Source organism: Cryptomeria japonica, chromosome 1 (genome assembly GCF_030272615.1).
Source record: "Cryptomeria japonica chromosome 1, Sugi_1.0, whole genome shotgun sequence".
Taxonomy (NCBI): Eukaryota; Viridiplantae; Streptophyta; class Pinopsida; order Cupressales; family Cupressaceae; genus Cryptomeria; species Cryptomeria japonica.
In genome coordinates this window covers 218007135-218033704 of record NC_081405.1, presented here as the reverse complement: position 1 = coordinate 218033704, position 26570 = coordinate 218007135, and the positions used below count along the sequence as shown (strand labels likewise).

The following is a 26570-nucleotide window of genomic DNA, read 5'->3' as shown; positions in this document are numbered from 1 at the left end:
ATCCTCATTTAGTTGTCACAAAAATCTTGGTGGAAAATCGACCCAGGCATGGAATTATCCTTAACTTTGTCCGCACTTTAGTCCGCACTCCAGTCCGCACTCCTGGTGGAAAATCGATGGCAGTCTGGATAAATCCTGACACTTAGCCATATTTTAGCACTCCCAGGGGAAATTCGATGGCAGTTTGGATAAACAGTGGGGGAAAATAGTGGCCAGTATGGATTTCAGGGGAAACCCATGTGTAGTGTGGATTTTGAGTAGGGGAATGGGTTGGGTAGTCTGGAATGTAAGGGGAAAAACACCTCTAGCATGGATTTTGACCCTTTAACCCTTGGCATAAGGATTTCCCTTAGGATTTAATCATTTTAACCACTCAAAGTTGCTTAGAAACATTAAATTAGACTGGACTTAGGCTAATTTTCAAAAAAAAAGAACGAAACGCTAGGAAAATATTGGAATAAAGTGCGAAACCAACTTAAATAATACCTTAGGAGCGAGAAAACAACTCCAAAAGGTCTGTGAACACCTTGGCACTTTAAAATCACTGATGCGCGTGTTTAAAAACACGTTAACGCTCAAAAGGTCAACACTTAGACAAAATTTAGGATCATTAAAGTATCAATGTTTGCAACTTGAAACTATTCAAATGTCAAGAAAACCCTCTCATCGGCAAAGGCAAACACTAGGAAACTAGGCAAAACTTCTACTCTAAAAAGCGAAAAGTGGGGGTCCCCATTTGCAATGGGGCGATGTGTGAAGACGTCGCAACAGATCCATATTCAGATTGGATTGTATAGCTTCAAAATGTTGATTTGGATCTATTGTTAACCAATGATGACTGAGCTATTTTGGAGAGGGAGGCTTCCAAATGGGAAGCATATATGGTTGGTGAGCCATTAGGGGCGGCTTCGTCGCGTAGAAAACTTGATCCCATCACCACTAATGATGCACTATCAAGGCCCCTAATGAAAATTTTGTAGCTATACCATCCACTTCAATAACACCCACAAAGTGGTAGAAAACACATGACAAGAGATGGTTGATCACTAGATGTATCTTTTTTCTCAGCTTCTTGTTCCAATTCCTGCTCCTCCATATCAAGTGATGCAATAACATCCAAGAGGTACAAGGACTATCTTGTAACAATTAAATTTTTGTTTTTCACTACGTGTCTGTGTGAAAGTCACTAATGGGTTCCAAAAGATGTCACATTTTGTCACAAATTCTTATCGTGTCTCATGATTTGGAGAGTAATTTGTACAAAGCTGGGGTGGCATCATGTTCACGTTTCATGATATTTGAGTCATTGTAAAAGCATAGCATGGTCTCTGAATTGGTTTTTGCTTGCACCAACATTTTGGGAGTTTGTGCCAATGAAAGAGTTCTTGTGGAGGTAAATTGAGTCAAGGGAAGCTATGAAGAGCACTGCATGAGGATATTCCATTTTGTTATCACTGCATATGTTTTGGAGGTTGTTTACCAAAGATTTTGGGTGGTATGCAAGTTGGGAATTAAAGGTTGGATTTAGGCTTAGAATTGTAATCCTTTTAGGAGACTTAACTTGCATGATAATGTTTGCTTCATTTAAAACGATCTAATTGGTTGCTAACGATATTGTATTGTAATGATTTCAAAGGGGTGCTTGAGCTTGATGATTACTACGTTGAATAGGGTAATTGGGCAGCTCGAAGCCCAAACGCTCAAGAGTTGGATGTTCTATATTGTCAATCTCATGCACAAAGGGAAGCGATACATTAATTGTCAACATCTCATTCGCAACAGTATTCATACCTGACTGATAAATTTCTCATAAACCAAATCCATTCACATGGTATCCTATTTGGGGAGCTATAAGCCCAAACATTCAAGAGTTGAATGTTCTATACATTAACTGGCAACATCTCATTCGCAACAATATTCATGTCCAATTGGTAAATTTCTTTGAAACCAAATCCATTCATATGGTATCCTGTTTGGTCTATTCACTAGTTCAAGTCCAAGGCTTTTATAAAGTTGTATACAATTAATGCAGAAGGTCACATTTTAGGCAATAAGCACAGTTGCTATCTAGGAAAGCATGAAGCACTTCAAAAGGGTCAATAATGTCTTCCTAATGTTGATAGTTAGAGATCTAGAAAATGAGAACCGCATCTACATTTCAGAGCATGTTAGGATGGTCATTTCAAAATGGGCTGATCAGTTTGTCCAATTTCCTACCTTCACATATATCAAGGTTTGTAAGTTTGATTCATATTCATACAAGCTAACCTGAATTTTAAGTAATCAAGTTATCTTTACAAAGTATTACAAGGAGTTGAGAATTTCCCATGATTTTTACAAGAAGCAACACAAGTTAGGAGCAAGTTTTCCTATACAAATTGGACCATACAGGGGTGGCAATACTCTAGATGCTAAAACTATGTGTGCAAAACTTTCAAGCAAGTGTTTTTTATTTAAAGGATATTATAGTAGAAATACTTCAGAGTGATACATGCTCACATGCCTAATATTGAAGATTTATGGGCTAACTATGCCAATGACTATATATCTTGAAGAAGAAAACACAACCATATGACTTTGCAGTGGTTGAGATCTATGTTACTGGGTCCTTCTACTTTGTCCTGAGTGTTCATGTGTGAAAAATAAATTGAATGAATGATTCAATAATCTGATAATCTATTCAACAGTATACAAGCATATATATAGAGATTACAAGATGACGTTCTAAATTAAGAACAAGTCGTTTAAAGTGAACTACCAAAAAGCTAAACGCTAAATAAAGCTTAAAAGCTAATTAATTAAAAAGAAAAAGCTAAATGCTAAATAAAGCTTAAAAGCTAATTAACTAAAAAGCTAAATGACCATTAAACAAGGAACTAAATATAGGTGACTAAAATATAATTAAATATTCTAATACCCTCCCTTAATGGTCATTCTATCTACTAACTACCCTACAGAAGACACTGCAGGTCTTTTGATCACAAATGAAAAGAACACTCTGCTGCAGTGGAGACCCTCCCTGGATCTGAAAAGTGTTAATGACCAAGAATACCAGAATCCATCCAACCTAACGTTGGGTAACCAAACTGAAAACTGAAACCATGATTTTGAGGAAAATCGGCAAACCCTTTTGTAGAAGAGTATCAACTCCAAAACTGACTGCAAGATACCACGGTTGCAGATGTTCGCCTTGGCAGGTGCGACCCAAACTAACTGCAACAAAGCACGATTTTGAGGAAAAAACCATCAAACCCTGAAATAGGAACCCTCGAAAAGAGAATTTACGATTTTGAGGAGAAAATCGAAAAACCAAAAAATTTGAGGTTACAAATCATCGTTTTTGTGGAAAAAAACGGTAAAACCTAGATAATTAAAATCTTACGCGAATATCGTGGATTACAGATGAGATAATCTTTAACGGAAAATTATAAACCTTGCGAACAATTTTGGAGAAGAAAATCGTGAAAACCCTCCCATGATTTTTTGTGGAAAAAATCAGAAAACCGACAGACAATTTTTCAGGAAAAAATCGTGAAAACCCTGGAACCTGTAAGACGAGGTCTGGCCTAAATCAATCTAATCAAGGCAACAATATTCAGATATCGTGAACATGCACTGTTTCCAGGTGTTGTGGCAGTTGTTGAACTTTTGACTGTGTTCCAACATGATGTTGGTCAAAGATGCCATCACAAAAATGGAGGTTGAACGAGTGAAAGCATGAGACAGAAGAATCTGATTCAAAAATCAGAATAGAAGCAACTGCACAAATAAATCTGAAACCCTAGAGGAGAATTCTGACACAAATTCTAAGGTGCAAATTTCGAGGTTTGGAAGAAACCCAGAAATTAAAATTTTCTGCAAACTTAAACCTGAAATTTTTCCTGAAAAAAATCAGAAAAAAATAATAATTTGCAGAAAATTAAAAAAACTTCTGATTTTTTTGTAAAAAAACAGAAAAATATAGATGATTTTTTTTGAAAAAAAAACGCAAAAAAAATAGGGGCAGAAACCCTAGGTCGGATGTACAGCATAAACGCCCAGAAGACACCAAAATTCCCGACGTCCACAGAATTAGCAGAAATCGTTGACTGTTTTTTTAATTCCAAGGCAAATTTGTTGGCACAAAATTTGAGGCACGGAAAACGAGGCGCCCACAAAAATCTGAGACGAACCCAGAAAAGCTATCGAAAAACCCACCAAGAATCTGAAATCAAAATGCAAATCCGACGGCTCAAAAATTGAGGCATGGAAAACGATTCACCCAGAAAAATCTGATGACGACCCAGTTGAGGTCTCGAAAAACCCATCAAGAATCTGCAACCAAAATAAAATTTCGACTTGAACTGAAGGGTCAAAACCCTAGTCGAAAATTGCAGAAACCCTAGAAAAATTTTCAATCTGCAAAAAAAAACCTCCAGGTTGCAAGCTCGAAAATCTCAAGAATCCTAAAAAAAACATGAATTGCTGCCCAACACATAGAAATTCGCCCATGAACCGGAAACCCTCGAAACCCTCACAAAGCCTTCAAAAAAGCAAAATCATTTTTTTAATAAAAAAACAATAAAAAGAATCTGGAAAATATTCTAGAAAGAAGGCCATGAATTTTTATTAAAAAATTCGCCAAACTTTAAAGAATCCCATCGACCCGCTCTGATACCATGAAAAATAAATTGAATGAATGATTCAATAATCGGATAATCTATTCAACAGTATACAAGCATATATATAGAGATTACAAGATGACGTTCTAAATTAAGAACAAGTCGTTTAAAGTGAACTACCAAAAAGCTAAATGCTAAATAAAGCTTAAAAGCTAATTAACTAAAAAGAAAAAGCTAAATGCTAAATAAAGCTTAAAAGCTAATTAACTAAAAAGCTAAATGACCATTAAACAAGGAACTAAATATAGGTGACTAAAATATAATTAAATATTCTAATAATGTGGGTCCAGTCCTGCCCACATTGCTTGATCCTAGTATTTGTGGCCCGGTGGAATAAAAACCCCCATATCTCCCTCTGATCTTGTAGAACAAAAAAATAGGTTTGAGGCTATCATTCTCTCTATTGTTCTCATTTTCTTTGCTTTTCTTTGGTCATATGTTGCAAGGAGTGCTTTTGCCTCCTTAACCTTTGTAGTAGCTGCTGTACATGGTGTAACATCTTGACAAGAGATTTGTGTAAGGTGATATTTGAGTTGATTTTTGCCTCTAGTCTTATCCTAAGTATAGTGGATATAAATAACCTCTCCTCACATTGGACTGTGTTCCAAATTTCTAGCAAGGGTTCTTAGGTTTGCCACTAGTTTTTATATTTGAGGAAGCAATATTCCTTTTAGAAAAAATTAAAATGAATCCTAGCAAAAGGGAGACAACAGAAAAATTCAGTAATACCCTAGTTAGCAGCCTAATCTTTAAAAAAGAAAAATTTCTGTATAAAAGGTATAATTTATTTCTTTGGTGCATTGATCTTAAAATATCACTACTTTATCCATGTTTTGTTAATATTTATTGAACTGTTCTATGTTAGTCCATATGAGTCATGGTTTTGGGTCGTATTTGCAGGTGAAAATTCTTTTTGTTTCCTTCTGTATTACTTCTTCAAAGAGCAGCCCATCTAACCAATATTGCCATTCTGTAGGAGATTTTATTATTCCAATCTACATTTATTTGGAAATGTGTAAAGTGCAAACTACTGCATTACAAGATCACTATTGTTTTCTTTATTCTAGTTGACATTTATTTGGAAATGTGTAGAGTACTGCATTACAAGATCACTAGTTTTTACACCGTTTTGATATCATCTTTACTCTGCACTCCTACTATAAATTAATGCCAATATGTTCCATTTGAACTAAAAAGGAAGTGTAATATGTTTTTTATTTTTAAAGGAGCAAAGAGACCATAATGGATAAATCCTTTCTATGCTGAAAGTATTGATTCAAAGATCAATAAAATGTTGGATGTTGAAATTATATGAATTTTTTATTTTTTATTTTTTTATTATAGTAATTTTATAGTTAGAAATATAAATGACTCAGAGGCTTGGATTTTCACAATTTATAATTATACACTCGGAAAATTCAAATCTACAGATCATTTAAAATTTAATAAACAATGAAAATTCAAGCCTACAAGTTGTTTATATTTTAATTTCATTTTAATAGTGCTCAATATAAATATAAACGATCTGCCAGCTTGAATTTTCGTAGTTATTTATAATTTATGATATTAATGTAATATAAGTGAAATTTAAAAATTCATATAATTTCCACAACTAACATTCTATTGATCTTTGAATCAACATTTTCAGCATAGAAAGGATTTATTCAAATTATAATGAACTACGAAAATTCAAGCTTGTAAATTGTTTATATTTATCAAAAATGACCAGCAGGCTTGAATTTTCAAAGTTTATTAACTTACAATATACTATGAAAATTCAAGTCTGTAGGTCGTTTAAGTTTAAAAAAATATGAAAATTCAAGGTAGCAGGTCAATTACAAGGAAAGACAATAACTAGAAGGATGTAAAAGCGACCTGCAGGGATGCAATTCTAAAGTAATAGTTTGCTTCCACTCTAGTACTTTCTTTGCTTATAGTCAGTACTAATTTTTCTGCTTAGATCTTTCAGTTTCCATTGACTTAGGCTGGCTACGGTAATCTTTGTTATTTTATCTGTCTAGGAAAGATTGAAAGTGGAAAGCCTATGAAGTGGGAGAAGGAAATAAGTAAATGCACAAGATGCACCATTTTAAAATATGTCCTCTAAGTTATTCATAGATAAGAAAAGGCTGATGCAATTTTGCACTAAAAGAGAGTATGTTGAAATTAAACAGACTAAGTTTCTTTGAATGTTGAATGTGTCTCTTTGAACAACAATAATCATTGCATTTACTGTTTCCTCAACAAATTTTCAAAAATCGAAGTTTAAATATAAAAAATGTTGAGAGAAACTTTAGTGAAGTTATGCCAGGTGGAGTAAAGTATTTTGTGTAATGTCCCCTTCGTACCTTGCCCTAGAATTTGCCCTAAAATCACAATTGCAACAAAATAGGGTTATGGTTACATTTTACCAAATAAATATCTCTTTAATAATGCGATCCTGGGTTTTTTAATTCTGCAATCACATGATGAACAACACACACAGACAGACAGATATATATATATATATATATATATATATTTAAACATTATGGTTAGGTAATATTGCAGACATCATTCGTGAATAAATCTATGATTAGGCTAAGGAAATTCTATATTTATCATTACACAGCAAGTTTGATTTGTATGTGAATCTCAGTCATAGAAGATATGGAGTAAGGATGCAGGGTGGGGTGCCCTAAGACAGCTGTTCTCCCTCCATGCAGTCCTCCACCACACATCCATGGTTCGGGATCCTTATGTTTATTAACAGTCTCTCAACGTAGTGGTTCGAAGGGAAATTACAATAGGGTTCCCATTGACGTTATCTCCCTACTGGCCACTGTAGCAGAGTGCCCTATGCTGTTCTCCCTAATTGCCGATTCCTTCCTTCCTTACCCTACATGATGGATAATTATAATATTATCATTAAATGCATAGATGCTTAGATTAGACAATCAAATCTGCCTACCATTGATATCATTATCTTTTATATATTCATATATATAATTGATGAAAGTTTATAGATAAGCAATGTATCTATTTCTGCATACCACAGTAATATTATTACACAGATTGGTCTGCCGTGAATGGGAAAAGTTCTGTTGTTATTTGATGCTGGAGGTCGAATCTGCTTCTTGTGAATTTATGATTCCTGCTGATGTATTTGAAGATCTCTTATTGTTTGATGATGATTACTTGCTGATGTTATGTGCCTTCTCTTGGAGATTGATCTTGCTATTAATTTACTCCCACCGGGTGAAGAGGCATGTCTTTTCTTATGGGCAACAGTTTGCACAAGGGCTGTCCCTTGCCTACATGTCTTTTGACCCTTCATCAATCACACCTTAATTAATATTAATGCAGATTCTACCTCAAGATGGTGCCCTTTCATAACATCACATCCTTTCTTTATTTTTAATGACTTTGTCGTTTAATGTTAATTGCTGTATGGCTCTTAATGCTTCGATTAGAATATGAATTGGTTTGCTATCATATAACCGATGGTTTATAATATAATTGATTGCCATGATTTGCTGTTATATAACCGATTAATATGTTGACCATTCTGTCTTCCATTGATGGTTTATATTGTGCTTTTGGTTCACTGTTTTATGCATCTCAATCGCTGCCTATTGGATCTTCTGCATATTGAAGATTAATTACCATTTAATTTTAATTATAATTGCTGTCACTAGTTTAATGAGAATAGTCACTTCTCATTGGAGAATCATTAGTAAAGTTGATTGGTGCATCCCCCTTGTTGTCTACATTATCGTTTGCCTGAGATCAATTAAGAAATTTTTGAAGTCTTTTTGAAAAGACAATTTTCTTTATTAGGATTTTTATTGTTTAGGCAGGGGCATGACATTTTGGTTATACTAAATTGAATGGATATTGTTTTGAGGATAAATATTTGTTTACAAAACAAAGAGAGGATGAGTTAAAAGGTGATTTTCTTAATGAAAATTGACTCTTAGCCTGATGTTGATGTTTTTGAGGCCTCCTAGGTTACAAATGTTACACATTTATGCTTTAGAATATGCTGGACTTTCTTGTCCATACTTAGATGCCAAGGATGATTTTTCATTTGGTCTCAATCTGAAATGTGTTTCACACAATTATTAGCCAAATGATTTTTCTTAAATTCATTTCATCTTCTATTGCCTTACTCTTTGTGAGATTTACGAGTGATAAATCAGTGGTGAACACTGTACGTTCAGTTTAGTTTTGGGAGATGCAGCACAATTGTTTGAAATATCTCAATTCTAGATTTTCTTCTTTCTTGGAGAGATCAAAAGTTTTGTTTCAGAACTATAAAACATGTATTTTTTTCCTTTCTTGTGGAAATTTTTTGAAGCTCATTCTGGAGTGTTATCTGATGCCTGCATACTGAGGTTTGTGTAGACTAGCTGCTTTGTGTAGTTCCGTGTTACAAGAACACATTTTCTCTTTCATGTTAATTTTTTTAGAGTATGTTGTCTTCATTTTGACAACAATCACTCACAAAATATATGATCCAGTTCAATTTATCCTTTTGCAGGCACCAAAAGGAGGAAGCACTAAATTACCGTGTGGCTAAGGCTAATGAAGTGACAGAAGTAGAGAAGGTGTCCTTATAAATTCCTAATTTTGTTTTTTAAATTTGGATTGCAACTTTGAAATATATCTATTGTATATTTTGTTTCATTTGATGTTTTCTTATTTTCAGTAGGTTTTTTTTCCATCATCAGGTAATTGGAACTCATAATATCTATTCCATTCTACTTTGATAAATAAAAAATTCTAACTTGTATGATTAGTATTCTTTAAGTTCTCTCATGTGAATTTGAGTGGGATGAAAAGTAGAAAGTGACTGAAAATCATTCAGAGAGATGCAATGGTAATAAGTTATGCTTGATTTTCTGCCATAAACATGAAATTTATGGCCTAAGTGATTTTGGCTATAGGTTACAATGTGTACTGTGTGAATGTACATATCCTATATTGTATCGGAAGCTCAAAAAACCTTGACAAGAAGTTAATTATTTGTACCTGCCAGTTGCAAATTAAGATGTATGAATGAGATGACAGTGATAAGCCCTTAGAGGATAAATGTGACATGGCATTCATTCACATTTAAATATATGCAGATGTGATTGTGGGAAAGGAACAATTTAAAAGGGGAAGGGTATTATACTGTAATTTCTCATCCATAAATAGAAAAGTTAAAACACAAAAGCTGGCTATGACACCAATTTCTTCATTAGAGAGCTGTAATGACCTTAGCTTTAACATTGATGAGGAAAAATAGGTTTTAAGGTTCCTGCATAAACTGAGAACCGTAAATGATCAAGTATCAGGTGGTGATACATGTTTGACCAAAGATCGGAAAATCGCCAAACTCGGCGAGTCCGAGTACGATTCATGCCCCCCGAGTTTGGCGAGCTCGGACTCGGGCTCGTCCAAGTCTAGGGGGCAAACTCGCTAGACTCGCCGAGTTGGCTAGTTTGGCACAAACTCGGCGAGTCTTGTGCCTTGGACTCGGTCGGCGGCAAGGCCCAAAAAAGGCCCAAAAAATACATTTTTTAAATTTAAAAAAAAATGAATAATCTCGTCTTTGTTCACTACAACCCCCGCCTGAGAATGAGAAAAAATAGGGTTACAACATGTCAGCCAATAGAAAAATAATACTTGCTGCCCCTTGACCCCACAAGGGGCGATGCCCCTTGACCCCACCTTGGGGGCGCTGCCCCCAAACCCCCGTTGAAAAATATGGGGGGAAACTGCGTCTATAGAAGTAGGGAAAATTTAACCTCCGAGTCTGACACTGATTGGATCGACCGGGTAGATATAGAGGCTGAGACTGTAGCCATGGCAGAGGAGGAGTGGAGAGCACGAGCAGAGACAGGAGATTCAGAGGTAGATAGTGACACAAATGTTCCTGATGTTGGTGAGCATGGCATGGTGTCACAGGGAGCGGCTATGGCTGGTGAATCATCCAGGACCTACCTTAGATGGCTTCGCAGGGGGCCGGGGCCGAGGCCGGAGGGTGCAGGCTCCTCTGAGCCATAGGCTTGTAGTTGTATTTACCTTTGGTATTTGTATGGAACATTTGATGATGATCATATGATAACATGGATTTTTGATTCCATGAGTTTTGTAATATTGTATACATTTGACAATATTTATAAAACTATGTTTGTTATTTCCTTACCTACAATTTGCGTTTATGCTTATGTGATTGATGTATACTTGTGTATGTAATCAAATGAGTCGAGTTTGATGATGTTATTGTGTCTTTAAGGTGTATTCAATAAAGGGTGCATGAAACAAATTTTAAATCGTTAAAAATCTCTAAATTTCTTGAGTTTTTCACTTTCCCGAGTCCAGCCGAGTTTGACTCCGAGTCCCGAGTCTGCCTTGCCGAGTCCGAGTTGGGTCCGAGTCCCGTTTCTTTGTGTTTGACAACCATAATAAACACTTAATCTAGCACTAGATTCAAGTGGGAGGGTGAAAACATTTGCAATTTTCCATTCTAAATTTATTAATGAAGTCGAAAGTGTACTTGTCAGAAATGGAAGTGCCACCATCCAATTGATATTGTTTAACCCCAAAAAATAATGAAGTAAGCCTGATTTTGTCATATTAAAAGCATGTGATGGCTAATAAGTGAGTAAATAGAGGAAACGATTGTGAATCTGTAATAATGAGATCATCCGTATAAAATACCAAAATGTAATGTCCCCAACTAGGGATTACGTGAATTTTTGTCCTAAATTAGTAATTCCACAATATAGTTTATCATTTTTTTAAATTATGAGAGTGACTTAATCTAGTCATTCAATAAACTCATGAATTTACAAATAAATACATGGATTAATAGAACATATATTACAAAGAATGATAAACATGTCTTTCTACCTATAACCAATCATAGTTTAGTTTGGTAGGAAGCCTCGAGAGGGTGCCTGTAAACAGCTCAACCCAACTAAGCCCAAGAGCGCACAACGTCTCACTATGACAACCCACCTCTTGGCCCTCAAGAGGCAGGAACGTCCCACTATGACAATTCCATCCCTTGGGGTGGCCTACTTAGCTTGGGAGAATTGGTAAACTACAATTCCCTAACTTACTTCCTCCATTCATTCCTTTGATTGATTACAAGATAAGACATACACACATATATAAATAATCAAAGTGATTTATTTTTAATCATATCCATAATATTTATAATCCGTTCTTTATATATATATAATCTTATTGATATTATTGCAAGTATATATGTTTGTATATCAAGCTATTATAAATATTGCTAACATCATTATCATATATAAATCTATTATCCTTATTCTGATTTGAATATATATACACATAAATAAATAAATGAATTAAATCATATTACCAATTATTTATGTATTTGCAAATTACCTATTATGGCTGTAAGGCCAGACAACTCTGACATGCGTTAATAGCATACTTAGTGGCTGTAATGCCAGACAACTCTGACATAATCATTGTTAATAGTATACTTAGTGGCTGTAAGGCCAGACAACTCTGACATGCGTCAGATTTGGTCTGCCACTGCATATGAAATTAAGTATTGAAAAATTGATTGCTCAAAAAAATGGGATAATCTATTCAACGATATACAACTGTATATAAAGAGTTTACAAGACGACGTTCTATAAAAAGAACAAATCGTTTAAGTGAACAACTAAAAAGCTTAAAACACTAAATAAAGCTTAAAAAGCTTAAACCACTAAATAAAGCTTAACAAGCTAAATAATTAAAAACCAACATCTTTAATAAAGAAGCAATAGTTACACTTAAAAGACTAAACAAACTAAATAAGTCGACTAAAAAGCTAAATAGCTAAATAAGTCGACAACTAAGATGACCACTAAGAATAGAAGATGACCATTATAGAATAGATATTACAAATGATTTTTGAGGAAAAAATCGAAAAAACCAATAGACAATTTTGAAGGAAAAATCGTGAAAACTTATAGATCTGAGGTTACAAATCATCATTTTTGTGGAAAAAATAGTAAAACCCAGATAACCAAAATCATACGCGAATTTTGCGAATTAGAGATGATAATTTTTTAAGGAAAAATTATAAACCCTACGAACAATTATAGAGGAAAAAAATGTGAAAACCCAGAAATTAAAATTTCTTGCAAATTTGAACCCTGAAAATTTTCTGAAAATAATAATCTGCAGAAAATAATTTAGATTTAGAAAACAAAAACAGTAATAAAAAAAAATAGGGAAAAAACCCTATATTGCGGTAGAGATGTCTGCAAGCAAAAAATTCCATAGTAAAACCCTAGGCGTTTCTGCTGGTGAAAATTGCGAAAAACATGGGAAAAAAAATGTGGAATAAGGATCACAAAATTAATAATCGTTGCCGCTAAAGAAAACACAGAGATAACCGAAAAACCATCGTGCGGCAAAAACCCTAGGGAAAAATGCCCTAGGCCACACACAAAAAAACACGAATTTTTCATAAACTTGAGCGCTGTAAAAAAACGCAGGCATGAAGACCGACGCAAAAAAGTGCGAACTGGAAACGTGACTGAACAAAAATTGCGAATATCCTTTTTTGCCGCGTCGCCAAATTATGATAGAAAAACGTGCAAGGAGATGACACAAAATCTGTTGTGGGAGGCTCAGAAAACGGCTGAAAAAAAAATCGCATCGAAAAACTCTTGCAAACCCTCCGAACAGAAATGCGATTTTCCTTAAAGAAAAAAAACGCGATTTCTCTTTGAAGAAAAAAAACGCCCAAGACAAATCCACCTAGAAGAAAAAATCCGCCGCTGCAAAATCTTCGAACAAGTACAAACCCTAGCAAGAAACCTTCAAAAAAATTTCGCCTAGAAAGAGAGATTTTTTTCCAAAACTCTTCAATTTAGATTTTTTTTTTTCATAATTTTTTTTCTGGAAATAATATCCAGGTAAAGAGGCTACGGATTTTTTATTAAAAAATTCGCCAAACCCGCTTTCATACCATGAAAAATTGATTGCTCAAAATAATCAGATAATTTATTCAACGATAAACAACTGTATATAATGAGTTTACAAGACGATGTTTTATAAAAAGAACAAATCGTTTAAGTGAACAACTAAAAAGCTTAAAAGCTTAAAACACTAGATAAAGCTTAAAAAGTTAAATAATAAAAAGCTAACTATGCGTCTTTAATAAAGAAGCAATAGTTACACTTAAAAAGACTAAACAAACTAAATAAGTTGACTAAAAAGCTAAATAGCTAAATAAGTCGACAACTAAGATGACCACTAAGAATAGAAGATGGCCATTATAGAATAGATATTAATATTATTTTAATAATCTATACTAATACTATTATTGAATTCTGCATAGAAACATCTCCATGCATACTGCCAAGACAAGGATGTTACTGCCTGTAACTTAATAACAGTTCTGATTTCATCTGATCGATCTTGCTGAGTATTAATATCTCATAATTATCAGTCTCAATCCCTTCGATGCCTTTACTTTTCCCATCCTAACCTATTTTATAGTCCTCACATCGATAGAAAATTTGTGTCTTTTCAACCCACACAACCCCCTAAAAGTTGACGTTCCTTGATAAATACAATTTTTTTTTTGTGAATCGCTGTCACAGGATGCCTTTTCATAACTGTTGCTAATATGTGATTAGCATAACAATCCCTGCCCCTTCATGTAATTGTCTTTGTTGAATATACACATTGTAGCAATTGGTCTCCCATCGTAATCGCTGTTCATAAAAACTTCATTATTAATTCTATCTTGATTGCTGCTTGTGGTAATAAGAGCGGTGCTCTCTTTTAATGCATGTATTATTAATTAATTGTTGCAAAGGCAGATAGATCTGACATGCATCATGTCATGCCCAAACTTTTGGGCACGAACGGGATAAATTTGTTTTTAAATCACAACTTAATAACATTAAATGTTGCTAATACGAGACGCACCTATCAAGTTTTGTCTTAACTATGTTTGAGTTAACTTTAACCTCTAACTCAAGTAAGCGAAAATAATATTTAACTTAAATGCAAAATACTAAAATGATTATTTATTATCTCATCAATCATTAATCTATAAATTAATTTAACCAAGATTCTCTAAATTAATTGACAAAGATAATATTACTCACCAATAAACATTAATTACTTTTAGGGACTAATTAAATTAGTCCTAGTACTTAGATTCATTAATGTCTATATTTTATTTTATCATTTAATTAGAATGTGTTTAGTCTAAATCGACTATAGGGTCAATTAAATTCATAATGAATATTTTCCTATAAAGTTTAATCTCATCAAATACCTATATTTAGGTGGACTAAAAATATTTCCCCATAGCCAAAATAACTTATCCCATTTGTTATGAAATTTCTAAAAGATTAAACTTCATAAGTATTTTAAATTGAAACCTCCTTTTAATTATACCCATATGTTTATTAAAACATATATATTATAATCACCTAATAAAATATTTAATCTTCAACTTGCCCTAATCTTTTATATTTTAAACTCTCTCTCTCTCTCTCTCTCTATATATATATATATATATACATATATATACATAAATATGTTTTCACATTATTAATAAATAACCATGAAAACCCTAATTTAAAAGATTATAATAATGCCCCTTTCTTGTATTTTTTATTTCATACTTTAATTACTTCTATTATTTTTCGAACACCCTAACCCAAACTAGGTTAGGGTTTCGAATCTTTTCCTTGTTGCAGGGGGGCCGAACGAATGTGAAAGGAGGAGGGCGAGAGGCGGAGGCCGGGGGGGGGCTCCCCGCAGGGACGACCACTGCCGAGCTTGGGGTCGCGGCCGCCGTTGTGGGACGCGGCCCGCAGCCCGGCAACGCCGTCCACAGAGGGGGTCGAAGCCTCCCACTGTGGGTTGCGGCCCACAGTGGCTGTTGCGGCCGCTGCTGGGGGGTCGCCGCCCACTGTGGGGGGGGGCCCTTACCAAGGGTTTTTTATGATATTTTTTTAAAAAAAAACAATTTTATTTCATGTTAAACCTTTTTTTTAAAAATTAATTAATATATATTTATATATATTTTATATATAAATATATATATTTATATATATATATATATATATATTACATATATAAATGCATGTTAATTTATATTAGATGTTTTTGATATCCAGGCTAACTCTGTTATGCAAAAATACAGATATCATATTTTTTTTTTTTGATAAAACAAAAATCCTTATTTTTTTTTTTTGGGCCGCCGCTATGGGATGCGCCCGCAGCTCGGCAGCACCACCGCCCACAGAGGGGGCCGAAGCCTCCCACCGTGGCTGCTGCGGCCGCCACTGGGGGGTCGCCGCCCACTGTGCGGGGGGGGGGGGGGCGGGCGAGCCCTTACCAAGGTTTTTTTATGATATTTTTTTTTTTTTAAAACAATTTTATTTCATGTTAAACCTTTTTTAAAAAAATTAATTAATATATATATAAATATATATTTATATATATATATATATAAATATATATTTATATATATATAAATATATATTTATATATATATATATATAAATATATATTTATATATATATATATATAAATATATATTTATATATATATATATATAAATATATATTTATATATATATTACATATATAAATGTATGTTAAAAATAGGTGTATAATATATATATATATATATATATATATATATATATATATATATATATATATATTAGATGTTTTTGATACCCAGGCTAACTCTGTTATGCAAAAATACAGATATCATATTTTTTTTTTTTGATAAAACAAAAATCCTTTTTTTTTTTTAAAACATATTGATTTAAATATGCTGATTTAAATCAATGTATTTTTTCTTTTTGAAATCCAATATCATAAAACAGAGATAAACTATTTGATTTTAGATTTATTTTCTGCAATGAAATGATTGACAAAATTCCATAAAAATTAAACAGCAACTATATAAATAGGATATTATTTCAATTAAATAGACTATTTAACTCTAGGTTTTATTTTCTGCAAATTAATAAAATGACAGAATTCAATAAATTTATACATCAACTATTTTTAGACTAGAAAACATTGAAATAAAACTTAGAGATATGCATAGGGAAATAAACTTGAACATTTGTTTCAAGTAACGTGCATGCAATTGTTAAAACTTCAAGAACAATACAAAACGTAATTCTTCACATAAATAATTCATTTTGCAACCAAATAATACTTAATAAAACAATGTATTTCTTTAAGGTGTATTTAAAATACATTATAGTCAACTTTTACAAATGGACCTCTCATTTCTATTAAATGAGGACCTTAAAAATAATAGATACATTTCCTTTTGAAAATAGATACAACATAGTTTCCCTTTACATTGCTGCAACTTAAAACATAAATATTCCATTTTCCAATATCTTTTTCTGCAAACAAATAAATCCAGCAACTCCACTTGTCTTTTTTCTTTTCTTTCAACAACCTGCAAATAAATCAAAAGGGTTATGACCATGGAGTGCTCACCTCCCAGCCTAGGCTTACTAGAAGCCACCCCCGAGCTTGGAGAACCAAGCCCTAGACAGGTTACACACATGCAAACACAACAAGTAGGGGAAAACAATCAGAACAACATATTCCCAACCAAGGCTACACTGCACCACACAATGTGATGATTTTACACGGGTGGTAGTGGACCAAATACCCTGAGGAGATTGCAAGTATGGTAAAACACAAAGCCACCTCATGGCAAACAAAGATATATCATAAGTATAATAACCCCACATCCTTATGGCCCTCCAAAGCATTCATGCCTTATTTCCCTCCTTATGACCCCCAAATGCATAAACAAGCCATGCAGCAAAGGTCACATAAATATCCCTTGAGATCACTCTCATAACGAGAGCCTCTCACTCGAGGGCTGTCAAACTTCTACGACCCACAAGACCATCCTCTCTCCCAAGAGTAGGAGGTCTTGGTTACTCCCAAAACATAGAAAGCATACAAGAAATAAAAGACATAACGTGTAATAATTCTCCAAAAGAAAATGCAAGAAACTAGCCTTTTCTTACAAGCAAATCTTTTCAACATAACATGCAACATGAAAACAATACAAAGAGAAGTTAAAGCAACCTTCAGACTGCCCAAAGGTATGCTAGATCTAGTTGAGGATGAGCAGCCCAATTCTACAATCCTTGTTTCTCTACACTTAGCCCAATTCCTATACCAAATCTTTTCTTTTCAAAATTGCATTGTCTCCAAAAATGGAGTGTGGGTGATTACCCACAAAATCTCTCATTCTTACCTAAGAAGACCTCAGTGAGAGTTCTCTCAAGTTTCTAAAATTCAAAAAGGAAAAAGTTAGAAAAAGATCGAAAGGGATCTCTCATCAAAAAAGGAAAGTTAACTAACCTAGATGATGCCTTCTAAATTCAATTTTCGCACATCTTAGAAAACTCACTTTTTGGGATGACTAAACAGTCACATGGGAGTTGTTATATGCCTAAAAATATTCTTAACCCTTAGGTATACCTTATGGGCTTTAGGAAACACCTTTAAACTACCCCTAACCCCTTTTAAACCCATGTGAAGTTAACTTTCGGGTCAAACCTAAGTTGACCACCCCAAAGATTCTCTACCCAAGGAAAATATAGAACCACATTAAATTATTTGAAAAAGCTATGGTTAAAACAACTCCCTCCAAGAGACAATTCAAAAATCAAGACATAAATCAACACGTGTCAAGTGACACAATAAAAATACTTTTACAAAATTACACATGAAATTTTGTCTCTTGTTGGATTTACACAATTTAATAAATTCAATTTAACACACATGCCACTTTCACTTTCACAAATAAAATACGATACAAACGGGGTGTTGTCTCTCCAAATAGACAAACCCTGGTTTTACGAATGTATATATGTCTAGGTTTGGTTCCACATAATGTTTCCATGGTCACATGGATAATTTTCCTGCGCATCTCAATTACACATTAGTAATTCCAAATAACCTCCTATAATATAAAACACATGAATAAGAATACACATCAAACACTCTACATACAATATACATTTAAACAAATCAATACATCTTACATCCAAATAAATCCACATAAGCAATCCTCATAATCCTCATAATTTTAATCCATACATAAAACATACATCCTATTTCTATCATCATAGTGAAGTCCTGCAAATCCAATAATGACATATATCATCTCAAATTTATCCTATTCTGGAATCATATAGAGTTCTATATCATAACGCATATAAATGGAGCATCAACATACATCAATGTTATCCAAATCATGGAATCTTATAAGTTCTAAATCCATAATGCATAAAAATGTACATCTCAAGGTGAAATGATTTCGTAACCTGGTTCAATTACTTTTCTCACCAATCTATCTGTCTAACATAGCCCATCCTATTGAATTATAGCATTTATTGGTAGGGTCAAACATGGTCAACTAAGTTAATCAAAGCTTGGTTTGGGAGGGCCTTACACATCAGATCTGGTCTGCCACTAACTAAGTGTTTGCTAATGCCTTAATCGATGGGATGTAGCCAATAGGAATTACCTTTAGGTATGATAAGTCTTCATTGTTATGCCAATAAGGTTTTGCCTATGAGACCTTCATGAGTACTTGTGTGACATCAGTATTATGGTCACCGATTCAGTATGTTCTCAAGTCTTCATTCCTTGATCATGGGAATGGGTGGATATCAATTCTTTGTCTTCACCACTTATCTTATTCTCTATATTTCACTTGGAGGCTTGATACGTAGATCATGAAGTCTTATGAAATAAGACGATTTTCCACAATGTCTCTATGCTACAATTGTTATAAATATACAGCTAACTATTAGTACTATGTACATTTGTTAATCTGACTATTGGGTTAAAGATGGGGACATGACACAAAATGATACGTTATCATCTATTTTGCGGAAATGATTTTTTTATGTTAATATGAATGTGAGCATGAGGTCACATTTATATTAATTGTTTGAGACTTCTTGTTCTTAAAATGAAACATTTGAAAGCACTATGCAAAGGACTGAAGGAGATATTTGGTGTATTTAAAGATGTATGAGATGTTCTAGAAGGAAGATGTGTAACCTTGAAAGGAATATTCCCATGGAACAGGAATTTTTTTGGCATAGACATGGTGTAAAGGAGAAAAAGGAAACACGTGTATGCAAAAAGGTAATATGTTTTATGAAATTGGTAGATTGAATAATATTCAAATTATAATATCAATGGGACATTAGAGACATTAGGAGAATAGGGCTTAGAGGGATAGTGTGGAGAGAATAAATATTCCCGTGGAGCTGGGAATCTCTTGTACATTCTGTAAACAAGGAAAATGGCAAAAAGTGAATAAAAAATGGTAATTTGGTTGCATAGAATTGAAAACTTATGATCTGGAATTAAAAAAGTTAAAAAAATGAGGGCTGTAGTATTAATTAGGAATTTAGGAGAATAGGTTTTTATGGGATAACAAGAAAATAAGAGTTGCACCAGTGAAATGAGCTTTCATGGTTGCATGTATTTGGGCATTTTGACATGATGAATAAAATGAAACTCAAAGGTTTGTAGATTTGGTGTGTATTCATGCTTCCTTTTCATTTCATTATCAAACCTTGTTTTAATGTTTGATCTTTTTTCTTTGGTCGGTAAGAAGAGTATTTATTATTAAGATTAAAGTTTACATCTTGCATGAGAAAGTCTATCAACAAGCCACCAAAATAAACCACCCATACAAAAAACCACCCAACCAGACCACCAACCGTTACATAGTCAATTCGAGCTCAAAAAATTCGCTCAACGAAACAGTTACAGATCAGATTTGACAAGGAAAATTGTAAAGCCTACCCGCTGTCTATCCACTACATGCGTTAGAGCGTACATGGATTAACCCCACCCTAGCACTCAAACAAAAAAACATCAAAGCATTAAAAAATTCAACTTGAACTACCTGGAATTACTGCTAAGGCTCGATCCTCATCCGCCTTCCTCTTCCTTGGCTGCAATGCTCTGTGCTCCACAAGCCCCGCCTCCTCTTTGGCTTGGTTTGGGGCTGCCTACGCTTCCATCAACTGCACAAAGACTTTCAAAGCTTCCCAGGCCCTTCTCGCCTCCCCTCTACAACGCGCCTTGTAGTGTCCCTTAGGCCACCTAACAAATGGAATGCACCTTTCAAAAACCTCATGATGCATATTTTCAATTCCCTCTCTCACATCGAACCCAGCTCCAGGAATTGCCCATTCAAAGATCGAGTCCATTCCCAAAAGGAATTCCTTAGGGACTATCGCCTCCATAACCCGCTTTACCGGCTCCATTGAATTCTCCGAGTTCTAGCCCCAGGCCATTATTAGGGAGTACACATCCATGTTAGTTCGGTATCTGTGTTTCAAATCACCGAATGAATTTCCCAAAATCAGTTGTAAGCACTTCACCAGTCTGTCATCCTTAAACAAAAACACCCTCTTCAACCTCCTTTCTGATACATAACTAAGGAAGGGACAAAGTTGCTTCTCTGTCTTCAAAGTAAAATTTGCCTCCGTGACTCTCTGTTTCAACAGTGACACCACCTTTCTCCAAACCTGTTTCGTGCAGTTAACATCACCAAGAATCAAACAAAAGATCAAAAAATATAACTCCGCAATGAGTTACCACCACATTCCAAATAAACATCAACCATAAATGCATTACACGATCACTGCTCCACCATCCTTTCAAGATCTATTATCAGGATTTTACATGCATTTCAATGAAACTCCATCATTGCAGGATCTTTAATGCTACGTATCTGCTGAAACCACTTTAAATTACTCTTCCAAAGGAATAAATCTAAAATCTTCTACCTTAGTTTCACCAATTTTCTCAAACGATACTGCCCATTTAGAAAGTTTATCCGCTTCCACATTCCCCATTCTTTTGACGTGGCTAATTCGGAAGTCTTCGAAAGTTGCCAAGATTTCTACTATAGTAGAATTTGTGTTCTGAAGATGCAAAGCTTCAATTTTTCCCTTCATAATTGCTTGAGTTATGATTAGGGAATCCCCCTCTAAGTGTATCTTCGGTAGTCCCTACACCTTAGCAAATCTTATTGCTGCTAAAGCTGCTGATGCTTCAGCAGCATTGTTTGTCCCATTCTCCAATTTCTTCGCTCCCAAAGCCAAAATATTGCCATTCCAATCCCTTGCAATGAACCCCACCCCTGACGGACCAGGGTTTCCTTTCGAGGCTCCATCGAAGTTAATCTTCCACCATCCCTCCATAGGTTTTTCTCAGGCGACGTCAATGGTCTCAGAGGATGCTGAATTAACCCAGCCATGCCCCTTAACGGGCCTTAATGTTTGATCTTTAATTCAATGGCATTAGGTAGTATTTATATTGAATTATTTCTTATTTATGTTGTACTAGAGTAGGATTAGTTTGCTCCATTATTACTATTTGTAGAATAACTTAAATTAAATGATAGCTATGGTATTATGCATGCTTTGTTGTTTGTAACAATATTGTGCAGGACAATTGAAGTTAAATTGTCTATGCAGGATGAATCAGCCAGCACACCCTGTTGTTGGTGATGCAATTTAGATCACTAACGCATCTTTTAAATTCATGATGAAAAAATATTTATGAAATTTATAATACCATGCCCTAGCTATCTGTTTATATCCATGTAAAATTTTGTCATACTGTACCTTAGGCATTTGTTCTGTATCTTTTGTGTTTGCAAATGAAAACTTGAATCATTTGCATATCCAGGTGGTTGTGTCATATACATTTCATCATCTGGATCCCAGTTTCATTTAATAAAATTTCCATCCAAATCTAATGGTCCAAGAAAGGACAACCCTAATAAAGTTAATGAATAGCCCAAGAGAAAATCTTGTATTGTGCAAGATTTCATATGTACCCATATGAATTTGTTTTGTATTGTGCAAAATTTACATTTGAAATCTTGTTTTCCTATTCAGCATGTGTGTTTCAGACTCGTTCCATTGGTCTATGTTGTTTTTGTCATATCTTAGGGGGAGCAATCACAAGAACTTTCAAGGGCATTTGTTGGTGTGAATAATGATCTCAAACCATGGAAAAACAACAGGCATTTATGAAGGCATTAAGATTGTCATTCTGATTCTATAGCAATAAGTTCACCATAGAGTGAAGAAATAGGTGGAAGGTTTGGGGCAGAAATCTGCATGCCATGTTTTTCCATATACAAAGGAGTTTCAAGTTCTAAAAATTAGCAAAGACCTTGTCATATCATATGTGATACAGTGGGTACTGACTGTGCATTATAGGCCACACCCAACCATTATGTAGGAGCATGTTTTTGTTGATATTCAAAAAGTTTTCATTAGGATGGTGTATGCTGTCAAAGAGTATAAAAGTTAATGTTGAACTGGTAGTCTTCAAGGGATGACATCAGAGAAGAATGAATGTCTCATGATCAAAGTTTGCAAAACATATATTGGGTGTGTCAGTGCAAAGGAAGTAGATCTTTAAATTTCAAACTTAGAAGGACATCACAGAGAGGTGTGCCTACAAGTAGGACGAAATGGTTTGAGTTTCAAAATTTGTCTGCACCATTATGAGGCACGTGCTATTTAATGAAGGAATTTATTGTTTTGGAGAACATACTATACTAACACACAAGTGCATGCCTCAGTGAATAGAATTAAACTCTACAAAGACACTTTCAGGTGTGCACCTATACGTGTAAACCTGAATTCTGATTTTTAAAAACATGCAATTTTATGTATAAGCATGTGCCCGGAGGTAGATCGCATTTTTATTTAAAAAGTATTGAATTCACTCATAGATGCCGACCAACAAATGGTGGCTGACTGGTATTTGTTAAAACACTCATAGATGCAGACCAACCAATGGTGGATGACTGGTATTTGTAAAACATCTATAATCAGCATATCATATCAAAGAGGCCAACCAGATTTAGAAGTGGCTGCAAGTTCTTTTTACAATGTTGCACCCATCCATAGAAAATGTCTTTTTAAACAAGAATCCATTTGCTATCTATAGATGTTTTAGCATTCAAAGGAGGGGAATTTAGAATAGTAAATTTGAAAGAGAAAGAAGATTATATAACTAGAATAATAGTGCAATAGAACAAGTTCTGTGTTTAAACAAGGCTACTGATCTTTATTAATTCACAGCAGAGCAGCTAGTGGCAGCAGAGTGGGTGTAACCTTCATCGAATCTGTAGAGCAGTGACTTCATTCCAGTAGCAGAAAATTTCTATCAGCAGCAATTTCATCATAATTCCTCTTTCTTTGCATTTCAGTAGGGAATGTCCTATCTCTTTTTTCGAAGGTGTTTATCAGCATTATTCCTCTTCTATTCTAGAAAAAAATAGCAGATTCTTATTAGAATTTCAGTGAACATTCGAAGTATTTTGTTATCAGTGTATGGGAGCCTGATATCAGCAGAACACCTTGATATTTTTTCGAAGGTTTTGTTTTCACATAAGATTTTATTTAGAGAATTCAGATATTTAAGCAATATCATCACCTAGGGTTTTCGGACTGACTTTTAGTTTTTATTTACAGAATTCAATTATTTAGTACATGTTTGGATAACTTAATAAAGTATTATTATATTATTCCCTTGTTAAATCCCCCCTTTAGCTTATGGGGAATAAAAATAGGCTTCAGGTCCTCTAAATTGTTTTAGTTCGAAAAAGGGGATGTTACAAGGAGTATGAATGTTTGTTGATGGACATGTCATAGGAAAAAGATGAGAGACTTTAAAAAATAGGAAAAGAAATAACAGCCAACTTGGATGAAGGATGAAGGTAGATTTTCTTGAGAGTGGGTGTGGATGGAAGCGTGAAAGGATGAGAAATGTGACATGGACTGTGAAAATGCGTGATGTGAAGGTTTCATTGATGTCGCTTTTAAAGTTTTAATTTTAAGATCCAGGTTTTCTTTTTTTTTTTTAAATGGATACAAACTATTGCACAACTTCGTTCAGTATTTCTCTTAGTTTTGGGAACGAGTTGATGTGTATTTGGCGAGGGCAATTCTTAGAGTGGATTTTTGGGACAACTAGGAATGGCAACTAAAACACTATATAAAAAATTAATATTTGAACTAAAAGAAGCTGAAATTTATTTTTAGTAAAAGTATTTACTTGATCCATATCCCATGATCAAACATTGAATGACTTTCTCATTTGTTACATTATGTCATATAATTGCTTACTATAATGCAATGCTGAGTAAATAGACATTGAAAACCTATAGATCCAATCAACTTTTTTTAGTAATATTTGTATCATAGCAAGTGCAAGCATTGATTTATTCCTGGAATCGACAACAAAATACAGATTGAAAATCATTGTTAAATGACAATAGAAATGTTTTTACATTTTTTTTTAAATTTGAAATTTCTTGAAAAAGACTTAAGAATTAAGAATTTAGTTCAAGTTCTTTTGTTTTTTGGCTGTAAATGAGTGTGACATTAATGGACACCTTGCCATCTCTAGTATAGCCAATGGATGTCCTACCATCTCCAATATAGTTAATGAACATCATCCCATCGGATTTAATCAGAACTCCCAGCTACTTTCTAAAACATGGGATGCCCTTGATTAGTACACATTCTTTTCTGCATTCTAAATTGTAGCCACTGTATATTATTAAGCTTGCCACAACCTATTAAAGGAGATGCCATACAAAACAGGGACTACCATGTAGTGACAAAAGGTGGCGTGGCTGCTCCTGTTAGTCATTCAAAATCATTTTTATTTCTGTCGCCACTATTGCTCTGTGTCGTACAGTGTTGGAGATGTTAAGCTTTAGCCTGCTGAACCTTAGGGAATGATATTTGGTAACTTAGTTGCTACAATATTAAATATAGCATCACTGCAACTTATAAAAGATATCAGTCGCACTTGCTGATCATTTATGTTAAGGTACTTGCTATTAAATTATGCCAATATTCAGAAGCTGCAGCTAAAGGGTATTAGAAATTATTTATGGGTTTCCTTGCTGCTGTATTGTGTCAATAATTTCCAGTTTTGCTCATTTCAGCATTGGCAAAGAAGTTTGATTTTCAATCTTGAAATTGATATTGATATATTGTGAAACTTGGAAGGCATTGCCGTTAGGTCAATATCTTTTCATATTTTGCTCTTGCTTGCTGTGTGGCCTGCCACTAGCAATAGTTTTGGTTTAATATTAGTGCTAACTGACTTACTGTGTGGTCTCACCCCATTCATTCATGGAACTCAGTGATCAAAAGGTGGGCAGATGAACATGATGAATCATTGTTTCTCATATACTACTCTAGTGATATGCTTCACATGCATTGATTGGCTCTAGATTTCTGTCACTTGGAAGTCAAAAAGGGTTACAAATTTTCGTCAAAATTAGACAAAGTTAAATCATATTTTTTTCGTTTGAAATGTTGCATATCATGATTTTGTTGTTGGCTTTGTACTCTTCTGTTAGGGAAATTTGTTAAGATCATTACAACCTTGCACATGTTCTTTTGTACCCACAATGTAATCAATGTCTTTCTCTGTTTGAAGCTACAATTATTATATGGGGTTGAAATTGCAATATAAGTTATATGAACTCTTCTCAATTATTATTGTGACAATAGGCTGCAGAATTATTCTGCTTGACTTCAACTCAAAATTCTTTGTGAACTTTGCTACTTAGAACAAAAAAGAGGCACAAGTTGTATGAATGCAATCTATTTTTTCAAAGTTTCCTTTTCAAGTTGAAGGTTTTCTGAATTAAGTAAATTATGACTTTTAGATATTCTACATTTTTCCCCTTTATGTTCTTTCAGTATTCATATGTTATTTCTTTTTCTTAGGAATTGTCAGCCGAGATTGAAACGCTTGATAAAAGAAGGGTTGAGCTGGAGGAAGAATTGAAAAAAGTGAGTTG

At 34.1% G+C, this 26570-nt stretch overlaps 1 protein-coding gene across 3 annotated transcripts in view; it reads left to right on the top strand.

Moving 5' to 3' along the window:
- Positions 1–26570, top strand: part of LOC131042878 (filament-like plant protein 1) — a 161144-nt gene that overhangs the window by 72356 nt on the left and 62218 nt on the right. For all 3 annotated transcript variants that reach the window (XM_057976207.2, XM_057976208.2, XM_057976209.2), the window contains exons 10-11: positions 9184–9250; positions 26497–26562. In XM_057976207.2, the coding sequence (XP_057832190.1) occupies positions 9184–9250; positions 26497–26562 (133 nt within the window). The remainder of the gene's footprint in view (positions 1–9183; positions 9251–26496; positions 26563–26570) is intronic.